General features: G+C 38.7%; 1 protein-coding gene across 1 annotated transcript; it reads right to left on the bottom strand.

Annotated features, from left to right (window-relative positions):
- Positions 1-4,045: 4,045 nt before the first annotated feature.
- LOC114446589 (CXADR-like membrane protein) lies at positions 4,046-9,093 on the bottom strand. The gene is made up of 7 exons (XM_028422244.1): positions 9,063-9,093; positions 8,812-8,969; positions 8,109-8,307; positions 5,577-5,744; positions 5,225-5,347; positions 4,799-4,940; positions 4,046-4,518 (listed from the first exon to the last, which is right to left on the bottom strand). Exons 1-7 carry the CDS (start codon positions 9,091-9,093, stop codon positions 4,143-4,145), a joined length of 1,197 nt encoding a protein of 398 aa, XP_028278045.1. The 3' UTR covers positions 4,046-4,142.
- Between the last annotated feature and the right edge of the window lie 3,876 nt (positions 9,094-12,969).

Here is a 12,969-nt window from a genome sequence, read left to right as displayed (position 1 = left end):
TTTCCTGCCTTTGGTGATTGTTTGCCCCTGTCCTAATGTGTTTTACCTGTGTCTTGTTCTTCTTGTTGTCTATTTAATTCCTGTGGTCCCCTTTGTCTGTGCCAGATCATCATCGTCATCTCCCCTGTTACTCTTTGTTTCTCCTGGGTTTCAGTAAGTTTTGATTATTTCCTGCTGGAGTTTCTTGGGTTGGTTTTTGGAGTTTAAAAATTAAAACTGACCTTAATGTTCAAGTGCTTTACTAAGAACAATAAATAAATCTCATACATAAATATTGATATCAAATATTGTATTCTAAATTTCTGAAATATGTATGGATAATCAAAAAAAAATGAAAAGGGATAAAGGAAAAATTTGTTTATATAAAATCTTTGTTATTTGGAACGGTTCAGTCTTCGGAGTTGTGTTTGAAAAAAGAAGAAACAGCCACACTGTGCACTATACAGTCCTTCATGGCTGTCTGCAGCTCGACAAAAATGTTAGTTCCGATCAGTACAAATAATGAGTTGTTCAGTTGTTGACATCACAACCAGTAATCCTGAGAAAGACAGATGCATTCATTTGACAGATGCATTGTTAAGAGCACACTATCCAGTAGCCTTTTTATCCATTTCCCCAACCCATTTAAATTTGTGAAAAAATGACTCGATATGCAAAATGACATACTACAAAACACATACTACATAGAATAATGCCAGGAGCCCTCAGTGTACTGTTTTATTTTTTTTAAAAAAAGTACTTACGTTCTGTACAAATATACATTTTCAATTAAGCAGGGGACTTTATATCTTATGCATATGCATGAAGTACAATAACCAAATCCATAAGATTTGGAAAAATGAACAAAAACACCCTCTAAACAAAAAAGAAAATGAACAATCAAAAAATAGTATATGTATGAATTTCCAACTTAATTAAAACCAATTTAAATGAGTGGTGTATATATCTCTAAGTATCCTGAATTTAAGGCAAAACAAAAACCCTTTAACATGCACAAGCATCATTCCTCAGCCTTTAGAGATTTTATTATGCACATTTCTTTTTATTTATATAGATAACAGCATATTCTTGATGGAAGGGCTGTCATTGGGGAGCCTTCTGTTTGGCTACAGATCAGACAATCACAGGAAAGAATAGAAATGTTTTGTATTGAATCAGTTTTTTCAGTGGAACAAGACTTTTACTTTTGTCATCTAACAATGGAGAAGTGACCATTTCATTTTCAGCACCAGCATGAGACAGGGGCCTTAATGTTACACTGGAAAAATAACTAAAGCTCTGATTTCTCTCTCTATCTCTCTCTTATTTTTTCATTTTGGAAAGTCAGGGTAAACTGGTGGAAGATAAATTGGTTTAATAATAATAATTGTGATTGTAATAATTGTAATTAGTAGTGTCAGTTACTTGCAAGGCCTACAACATGCTGCTCATCATATGGAGCAGTACTTAGGGTGGCTAGTGATCAAGAGAGGAGAGCCGCAGGGGCACACATACGGCTTGATTAACACAGCCTGGGTTACTTTTTTGAGTGTCTGATTGTTGAAACACCCAAAGAAAAGACTAATGATGTAATGAGAGGTGTAACTTTCTGCCTATGGAAAACAAACATTTAAAGGTAGGGTAAGAGATTTCATTGTGATGCATTTTTGGTAAATTAGTGTAACTTTTGCAACAGAGAGGTACATGCATGATGGCCGAAGTCACAGACCGCAGCTCATCTTCAGGTGAGTCCACGTGATTGGAGACGTGACTTCGGGGTGAGCTCCGAGAGAAAGGGGCGTGTGTTACTTTCAAAATCTGGCTGACTCTCACTGAGTTTTCAAAATCTCCTACCCTACCTTTAATAGCTATATGAATGAATATTGTAAGGTTAGAACATTTAAACATGTATGAGATAGCAGCTGAGACTTATCCCACCTCTCTTTAAACAGGGTGTCCTGTGTATGTGAAATAGTAGAGGGTTTTTTGTAAGCAGCAAGTCACCTCTGTTGCATTACAGTCACAGAATCATGTATGAGTAGTAGGCTACTTAAGTTAACATGGCCAGACAGTTTAACATAATAATAACTGAATTGCTGTGTATTGTGAATACTGTCACAAAAATCCCTCAGCACTCTTTATTGCAATGTAGCTCTGCATGTATTTAGACATTACCCTGAAGAACTGAAAATGCAATTAAACCAGACCACTTAACAGACTGAAACGGGTGTGAGGGAACTAATAAGAAAAATCTTTAAAGATTTTGCATTTAGTCTCTGTGGAATCTTAGGGGTATGATACACTGTCATAACCACAGTTTGCTAAAGCAGAATTCACTAAAATCACATTGATCACAGTACTCACAGTGAGTTTCTTACAGTATCCATTTCAGTGTAAGACAGCAATGTGTTGAATGCTGGTGCTTTAAATCATGCCATGATTAAGTAACAGAAAAACCTTTGTTCAATGAGTTTGGCTTTGAACATAACAATAAGAGAGCTGTGTCCTTGCAGCGAGGTTATGTATAGTACGTCCCTCTACTAGAATTGGAGTGTCAAGGGAGAAGAGTGAGACTCACAAGACAAGTTGAAAGAGGGAACGGATGAAAGGCAGATTATCTATTGAAGGGAAGAAGTGTGAATTAAAACCGAACAATAAAGAGGGATGCGGTTTGTCCTCTGTTGAATGGAAGATGAGATACAAGGGCAGGAATCTTTTTCTGTACTTCTGTTTCCAGGCTGCAGCTGGTACGCAGCGATTTAGTAAAAATGGAACTCTCCTCCTAATATGGCATTGGGTCTGATTAGTGGTCCATTATAAAAAAAACAACATCATATTTTGGATGCTCTGTATAGACAATTGTACTAAATACTATATGTATGATCATTACAATGAGCATGCATATGACCAAAGGCACTCTTTCACAAGCATTATTTGAGTTTTATGTATTACAAGTGCACAAGGTGGCAGAACCCCCTATATATGTAAATCATTCAAATAAATAAGCAATATAAAATGTTACATTTGGATTGAAAAGCAACATTTTAACACCAGGGAATTCTACATACGGCTAAAACAATCTCTAAAATATCATATTCATACATTACTTTCATTCTCTAGTTGAAAAATGTATACTCCCAAAAAACAGAGTATAATAAAGTAACTAGAAGTAAACTATTACAATGTTGTTCTTACTCCTGTAAGAACATGGCTTAAACAATCAGCATCAATGATTCACACTTCATGAACATGAACATAAATTTGCATTAAGACTTAATGCACTTGTCTGCAATCTCTGGGAACAGTGTGAGTATGGTGTACTGTAAGAATACACATTAAAAGGACCGATAATGGGACAACAGCCAGTTTGGGAAGCTAAGGATTTGGATCAGATCTCACAGTTGAAGGGAGAGCTGAGCAAAAAGGCAAGCGTCTCAATTTAATGCTTTCTACCATATGCCCACAAGGAGCAGGGACTGAGGGAACAAGTGGGGTGGCTGAGACTCGCCCATAGAATTTAGGGTGGGGGGATGGAGGATAGTCGATGCCCCTCTGCTTTGAGAGAAGTTAGTTGAAATGGTTTAGGCATCTGGTTAGAATGTCCCCCTGGGCACCACCTTGGTAAGGTGTTCCAGGCATATCCAACAGGTAGGAGGCCCCGGGGCAGACCTACAGGACACATTACACCGCTGCTGTTGCTGACACACAACCTTGGGTTGTGGAGTCAGCAATTTTATGAAAGTGTGAGACAAACAGACAGATGAATTTTATGTATTGTAAAAACTTACAGGTGAACTACTTTCATAACTTCAGTCCTACAATGTTCTGTATATTGTATGAGCAATTACTGTGATGGTGATTCAGTGGTACAGTGAGCAGACAGGTGTTTGAAATGATAGAAAACACTTCAGTTTCCATTATTTTCCAGTTCCTTCTTAAGGTGTATTTGTAGGCAGCTTTTTGTACACAAAGAGAATGAAGTGGCCATGTAGTGTATGTCCATGCTCTCACGTTATCCATCGAATTGTGATTGGTGGGTAGTATATCTAGATTACATAAATTAAACTTATCAGAACCTACTGTAACTCTTCAAGCTGGTTGCCATGTCCAGAGGCTATCTTGGTCATTTCCTCTATGTCATTACAGCCTTCTGTCCATATCTTCTACACTGTCTGAAAGGCCTTGGTTTGAGCAGGGATCCTAACAGGAGTGCCCCCCCTCCTGGTCAGGTTCCCTGGGCTCAGCTTATGGGGAGGGCTGGGCTTTGAATTAGTGGTAGAAGTAGAGGTGTGTGTGGAACGGGATTCGGGAGTCTTAGGAACTGTCGGATCGTAGCATAGTGGAGATGTGGGGAAAGTGGAGGCTTGGCAGTTTTCCTTGAGGGCTGCCACAGCAGGGACATGGCCGTTATGACCTCGCAGACCCATGATTTGCACCATGGACTGCGTGGAGGAGGTGCCTGAGCGGGAGCTGCCAGATCGAGATGAGGACAAGGAGTTGGGTTTCACTAGTTTGGCTTTGGGAGCCTCTGCATCCTCCCTGAAATAAGCATCGTTGCAAAATTGTCATTATTGATAAGATAAAACATAAATTATCAAATATATTCAAAAAGCAGGAATTAAAGAATGTTTCTGTTTTGCAAGTTGGCTAAGGACATTCATTGTAATTTACAAGCTGCAGTATGTATTAGTAGTGGTGGTAAACAGTGTGTCTGTGTATATACTGTATATATGTGTGTGTGTGTATATATATATATATATATATATATATATATATATATATATATATATATATATATTAGATATTCTTCATTGTGTACCTGATTTCATTCGGGGTTTCGTCTTCTTCATATTTCGTCAACTCCTTTTTGCGGAACGCCATCCAGATGATAACGATGATGAGGAAAATGCCAAAGGACACCCCGACCACTGCTCCTGCTACCACACCCATTCCTCTTATATCTATACCACATACACATTTAAACACACAAACACAAACCATTGCATAAAACCAGAATAAAATAATCCTACAGCACTGCTAGTAATCATATTGGATTTTCACTTACTAACAACCAAATGTTAGGTATTTACAATATTCTTTCTTTCACGCCCAATTGCCAAACCTTCAAAGCCTTATGTTTATAACTTTCATATTTTGCTAGAAGACATCAACAATCCCATGAATAATTTTGTGATAGGATTGATTGATCATCTTATTAAATATTCAGCAAGGCTTGTCCACTCACAATGCATCGTGACCTCCAGTGTGCAGCTCTCCTCTCCCACATCATTGCTGGCGGTGCATTTGTAGACTCCGGTGTTGTCCTTGGTTAAGTTCCTCAATGTCACAATCTCTGGGTTTTTTAAATCTTAAAATTAAATGGGACATACTTTTAGTATTGAGGATTATTTGGTTTAGATATTCACACTCAGATTGAGCTTTTTATTCCTGTTTTTCTGAATCTTGTATGGTGAATAGGCACATGTATGAGACATTCTTCAGTTCTATGTATACAGGTGTGGTGGAACACTTCCTGTCCTGCATTCCTAAACATCTAATATGCTTTTTATAGTTTTTATTTATGTGAGCATACATACCTAGAAGTGCCAATGGAGGCAGCTTGCCAATGTACTTTCCTTTGTCCAGCACCCTTTCCCATTTGTAATGGATGGGGTCCGAGCCATCAGCGGACTTGCAGCTCATTTTGACATCACCACCCTCCAACAATTTGCCCTCCATCCAGCACCGTGGCTTAGATGGCTTCACTGTGGATAAACACTCACATGTCAAACACTTATACACTTTTTTTTCTTGTAAGCCCCCTAAGGATATCCTGTGACAACAAACCCTTCAAGAGAAAATTGTAATTTTGATACTGTTTATTTCATATTTACTGTACGATTTTTAAGTATTCCAGTGTCTGCATTTTTTTATTTGTTATGTGTTGTTTTTTATCATAGTCTTTATGTGTTACTGTTGTGAGCTGCAGCATAAATTGCTGTTTTTATTTGGTTAGCAGAATGGTGCATGAACATCTTAAATTATCTGGTTAAAGTTTCACAGACTGTGGTAAAACACACGGTACATGTGTCTGAAAAAATCCTCCTGAAAATTGATTAAACCTTGCATAACATGTTTAAATCCCAAATGTTATATATTTAGAAAAAGGCTATTTAAAACAATCAATATCCTTGTATGAAATGTTTAATACTTGACAATCATTGTATTTTCCCTTTTTAAATTCTTTAGTCAAAGTATTTTCAATAAATATGAATACTAAAGGTGAGCCCCACACTGCATATAATGCATAGTAGAAACAATAAGATGTTATTAACATGGACGCTGCTGAATTTAAAATATCTTTTCTACAGACACTGTAAACAAGCTCACTTTTTACTTTTACTTAATTGAAGTGATCTGATGTGGCAGAAATCTGATTATTCTATCTACAGCTTGAATTCTGGCTGACTGAGCTCTAGGTTGTTATTATTGTTGAGCACAGCAGTGGAGCAGGGAGCTAATTTGAATGTCTGTCAGTCTTATGTATGAAGATCTATCTGCCTCTGAAAATGGGACTCTCTAGTAGAGGGGAAGAGAAACCAATTAGTAATTTGAAAGGAAGAAACTAAAATTTCACGACATTTTTTCATGCTACTTGATATATTGAAGCGTAAAGAGGCATTTGCTCTTTTAACAGAGCTCTATGCATTATTGATGAGGACATATTCTTTACAGATTCAAGTCAGTTATGGAAGCAGCAAGAGTCTAGTGGTCTTCGTTTTACATTGAAATTAATTATTCATTCACACCACATTCACACAGAGGCAGAGACGTGGCTCCCAATGTACGGCCTTTCCAACCACCGCCAGTTCATTCATACACAGTGAGTGTGTTGGAGGCAGAGTTGGGAAGAATACTTTAAAAAAGTATTCAGTTACTGAATACAGATTACATGCCCTAAATCGTAATTTGTAATGTATTCCATCACATTACTCAGTCTGAGTAACGTATTCTGAATACTTGGATTACTCACACATTGAATTGCATTTTAAGTGATTGAATGCAGTGATCAGCCCCTGTTTACTACAAAGGACGCTGTAAAACATTCAATAAAACATCTGTTCCAGCTGACTGCATCACATCAATGTTATTCTATTGAGAGAAACTGAAACATAATGATGACAGAATAATATATTTTTAAACAATGCAACCAAAAGTCATTTTACACACAGAAACAGTGTTTGAATACGGACATCAAACAGACCCATGTATAAAACTACCTGACTGCAAGCAACACGTTCGTACTTAAACGTTACTCAGCCTCAGTTTTGGATGGAGTTAGCTAGCAGCTAACAGCTAACAAGTTCACTCCTTCAAGTGATGCTAACAGTGTACCGGCATCATGACCGAGGAGCATTAAGCACGCAGTGCTTCATCCCCATCCTCTGACCCCCATCAGTCCAGCTGCTCTGTCCTCTCTATCCCCCTCAGCTTTCTGTCCAGTTTGCCGACATGAACCAAAAACTTTAGCTTTGATCAAAGATGTTGTATTGACGGTAAGAGCTCTCACTGAACGACTATTACTGTCATATACATGTATATGACCACACAATGAGACCAGCAATAAGGAGTCAAGACATCTGCTGTAAACAGGATCTTTGTTGTAAGAAGACGATGATTTTTTTATGTGACTTGTTTTATGCAGCTGTCGTGTAATCCACTGATTTCAACAATGGAACTGTATGATTACGATGATGTATGATTCTGAATACCATCTCTTCAGAGTGTAACTGTAATGGAATACAGTTACTCATATTTTGTATTCTAAATACGTAACATCGGCACATGTAATCCTTTACTCCCCAACACTGGTTGGAGGCAATGTGGGTGTTATAAATGCCTTGCCCAAGGACACACAACAACAACTAGGGCCACTGCCGCCACAACATCAAATGATATCTTGTCACTGTTCATTTTATTTCACACAAAGTAACAGTTAAATTCTCTCAAACAGAGGTGAAATGATTGGTTAGAACACTTTTCATGTCACTTCCATTTTTACAGTGTCCCCATGAGTTCTCTCCCTGTCTGGTTTCTGTTAAGTGAATCTAGTGTTGTCTGACACTTACCTAGCACTATGAGGCTGATGGTGCTCCAGTGATACTGTGCACCAGTCTTGACTTTGCAGCTGTACTCTCCAGAGTCCGTAAGTGACAAGTCACTGATCAACAGAGAGGCATCTCCTTTTAAGTACTCTCCGGCAAAAGCTACACGACCACGCTCAGCCTCATTAGGGTCAAACACCCGTCCAGCAAAGTAGGTAATCACCTGCAGGGGGATTGAGGTGAAGGTTGAGATGTTTTGATGTGGCTGCATGGTAGGATAAATGCATTAAATGTGACAATTTTGAAACAACTAGTAATTACATGTTATGCTTAGCATTAGCTAATCCTAGCTGTGGAGAAATTCTTCATGTTTCATGTAAAATGGGCAGATTTCAAATATCAGAATAAAGAACAGAACGGCTTTCATCCCAGTTATTTTTATTATGCAATCATTTTTTGAGGTCAGAACTTAATTATTCCATCATGAGATTTAAAAAAACAGTTTTCTCATGATAACCCAACTTAACTTGTACACAAAGCATTTCTCAAGTCTTGACCTTCAACCTGTGTTTGAAGTCAGTGTGTGTAAGTTCTTACGTTGTTAAATTTATCATCCTTTATCACCACTTTTATGTGCTACATATACTTATTATATATTGAATATTATGGTCTTAATGTCCGCTCAATGATCCATCTTGACTCATTTTCTGTATGGGAAAACACTCACCACTTTCTTCCTGTTGGTTGGCTTAAGAAGGAGCCACTCAATGTCTAGAGTGGGGTCATCACCAACCCAGAACTGATGGTGGCAGGGCAGTGTGGCATTGTCTCCAACAACCCTCTTCATCTCCGTCTGAGCACAAGTCATCAGCACACCCAGAAGAACTGCAGAGAGACAACTTTGAGTGTTCATTATGGTGTACTGTGTAATTCAAATACAGTTGTCCAGGTATACAACAAATTTACATTTATATTTACTCCAGAATGAAAATGTCAGGTTTTCATCCATGTTGACTGTATTGTCAACAGTTAAGAAAACAAAGCTTGTCAGGAACTCCATTCCACTCCATATGAATAACAATTGTCAAGGTTTATATAGTTGTGCAGATTTCCCCACTTGAATGGATGACTCTCTAACTGAAGTTTGAACTGGACTCTATATCACAATAAGAAAGGGTCTACAACTGCACAGCAATGCTGACAGTGTCTTACTGTTGCATGTCAGTCGCCCATCTGTGTATTCACTGCCACTGGTCTGTCTTTTTAAAAGTCCTGGGTTGGGCAGAGGGGACGATCAGGCAGTTTGCCTCAACAACAATATAAGAAAATAAAAAAATAGCCAGTCTGTAATATGTGCAAGCACTCACATGAATGTGAGTAATAAGAAAAACATAGCAGCATTCTACTTTACTTTTTAGGATGCCTAGAATATTATAGTTTTGGTAAAGAAATAGCAGGATTGCAGTAGCATAACAAAAGTGCTATACAGCTGTTCCACAGAACATGTACAGTATGCATTATCTCTATATATACAGTGCAGGTGCAGAAGGGGTGGGGGCTATTGCACTTAGTCTAGAGGGGAGGAAGCTGGTGGTGTGAGGGATTTAACAGCTTAAGGGTAGATGTGGCCATGCAACCAAAAATGTATGTAGATGTAAACACACAAATTTTTTTTCATCTCATTAAGACCAAAGGTAACATGCATGAAAAAGCACATGAAGCATGCTGGACAAAAGGACAAGTGAGGGGCAAGGACTGAGTTTCCAGTTTGTTGATGTTTGAATGAGTGATTTAATAAATTGAATTACTCAGCATAAACATGAAGAAAATATATAACATAAATAAAAAAGTTAAAGTAGCAAAGAAGCCACATGCTGATAATGCATTGGTTCCTCCCTTTGGTCTACTCTTCTCATGTCTCTTGTGGCTCTCGTCTGTCTTTTTGTGTGTTTGTGAGTCATAGATCTGGTGCTTCATTTTCTCCCTCCTAGCTGAACTACAATTAGCCCACACACCTGCAGGTTCATCAGCTTATCATGCGCAGTACATCTGCCCACGTCTTTCGTCACTCCGTGCCCGGTTCAATAATAATCTAACTTCTAATAATGTGATGGCTACTCTGCCTCAGTCTTTTACCCAAACAAAGAATTGCGATTTAATCTATGACAACGAATATAAAGAAAAAAAAACAATAATGATGAAGATGGTGATTAAAAGACAGCTGCCATAAATGAATATCTTACCCACTCACCGCTAGTAATGGGGGAATATAACGTTCTGCCCCTTCCTCCCATCCCCACCTCAGATTCTCTAAAAATAAACCCGAACAAGGAATGTATGGTGTAGTGCATAGGATCTAGGGGGGGCTCGGCTTACCAATCGTAGCAGTACATGTAGGGATATTGGCACTGCTGACTTGGATGAAATTACCAAGTGGCTGAGGATGAAAGCCTTGCCTTCCACTTGTTTCTCTTTTATTTATCCTGCCTTGGACACTGATCAATAGTGTGGACTGTGATATCCTGGTGGCTGGACACATGTTTGCCCCTTATGGGAGAGCAAAAAATAGAACAGGAAAGTGGTGTGTGTGTTTGTGTGTAGCTGAAGGGTTGAAGGCCTTGTATGCAACATTTATATATTAATGATTCCATGTTTATGCATTCTTTGAAATGTATGGGTAAATTATAAGCAGACATTTCTGTATTTATAAAGCACTTCTCTTCCTAATGTAAAGCACACACTACTGCACATTTACCCTTTCACACATATACCTTCACACAGCAGTAGTGCAACGACTGGAAGCAACTAAGGATTAAGTGTCATGCCCAAAGGATCAAACTGCCATCCCATTGATTTGTAGACAACCACTACCACATGAGCCCCAGCAGCCCTTATGAAGACGATGTGACGATGTATTTGTGTATCACATGCATACAGCTCATGAACCAGGACATTCCTGTCTATATACAGTTGCTACCTCAAAATGTTCCATGCCTCCTGATCAATGGGGGTATTAATTGAAAGGTGGAATAGAGAGTTTTGTGGGAAAAACACACCCCAGGATGTGTTGTGCTCCAATAAACTCCCTTCTGCTCCTCCCAGAAGGACCTCTCATTGGACTAATTATATAGTGGCATTGGATGCAACAAGGACCCAGTTACCCTAGAAACCATTGTCTTCCTGCCTTCTTCCTTAGCACATCCAGATAAAAAAGATTGCTGGAGCTCTGAGGCTGGTTGTACATCTTAGAATTAATATGTAAAAGGAAAAAAATGAAAAGAAAGGCAAATCCCCTCCTTCACGGTTTGTCTTAGTTATTCTAATTGTTGTTTTCTTCATCTGTTATTAAGCCCTGTAAGAATGGTAAGAAATCTGAGCAAGGGAGAGATGGTTGCTGTCAAAACTCTTAGCTGCTGGATTCTGAATGAGCCACAGAAGGTCAGCCTTGCATAGTTTTTCAGCATCATTGATGCTCCTGATCTCAGCAACACGGTTTAATGTGCCAGGTAAATATATCTTGGTCAGTACAGTGCAGTCGTATTAGAGGCCAAAGTAATGCCATTCCGTGAAACAATTTGTCATTTATTTTGTTGTTTTTATTAGTCTAGTCCTGAGATATCTGGGACCAAAAACAACAACCAAATGTAATAGTAATAATAACAGCTCATAAAACCCACGAAAACATGAATTCAAAAAATTAGAATACTATAAAGAAATCACCATTTACTTGTCAGTTTTTGCAGAAAAAACTTTGGGTGTTTTTGGGTCTGGTGTCCCTCATTTTCCTCTTAAAAACACCCAGAGATTCTTAATGGGGATTAGGTCTGGCGAGTTGGCTGACCAGTCAAGCACTGTGATGGCATGGGCATTAAACCAGGTTTTGGTGCTCCTGGCAGTATGGGCAGGGGCCAGGTCCTGCTGGAAGATGAAATCTGCATCTCCATACAGATCCTCAGCAGAAGGAATCATGGAGTCCTCCAAAACATTCTGTTAGACTTTTGCGGTGACCCTGGATTTGAGAAAGCAGAGTTTACCAACACCTGCACCGGATATTGCGCCACAAATCATGACTGATTGTGGATATTTCACACTTCACTCAAGCAGCTTGGGTTCTGTTCCTCAACCATCTTCCTCCAAACCCTCGGACTTTGATTCCCGAATGAAAGGCACACTTTACTTTCATCGGAAAAGAGGAACTTGGACCACTGGCCAACAGTCTAGTCCTTCTTCTCCTTGTCCCAGTTGAGATGCTTCTTACGAACCTGACAGTGAACTTGACATCTCTTGTGCTGGTGCTTTCCATTGATATGCTTGGACATGGCACTTTGTGAACAGCTATGAACTTTTGTGGCTTCATCAATGATGGTCTTCTGGCCAGTTGTCAAGTCTGCAGTCTTCCCCATATTGAACCGAACTGAAGCAATTAAATGACACCTGGAGAAATCTGTGGAGGTGCTTTGAGTTCAGTAGATGATTAGTGTATGACTTTCAGTTTAAAACATTCATGGCCTGAATAATTTGGGCTGATTTCTTCACAGTATCTAATTTTTTGAATTCCTGTTTTCGTGGGTATAATGAGCTGGGAGCCCAAATTATGTAAAAATAAACAAATAAATGCTTGAAATGTGGGCCGGAATCTATAATCTATGAAAGTTTAACTTTTTTAATGGAATTATGGAAATTAATGAACTTTTCCTTAATATTCAAATTTTTTGGAAAGGGTCTGTATATTATCAATGGTCAGACTGGGAGATGGAACCAGAGAATGCCATGGACTTTGACATTACTTTGACATAGTTACACTCAGTGGGAAAAAAAACAAAACAATTTGATATGTTCGCTTACATCGAACCACCACTCCTGTATCATTGTAACCCTACCCCAG

This window comes from Parambassis ranga, chromosome 14, assembly GCF_900634625.1.
Source record: "Parambassis ranga chromosome 14, fParRan2.1, whole genome shotgun sequence".
Lineage (NCBI taxonomy): Eukaryota > Metazoa > Chordata > Actinopteri > Ambassidae > Parambassis > Parambassis ranga.
This window is presented reverse-complemented; position numbering and strand designations above follow the sequence as displayed.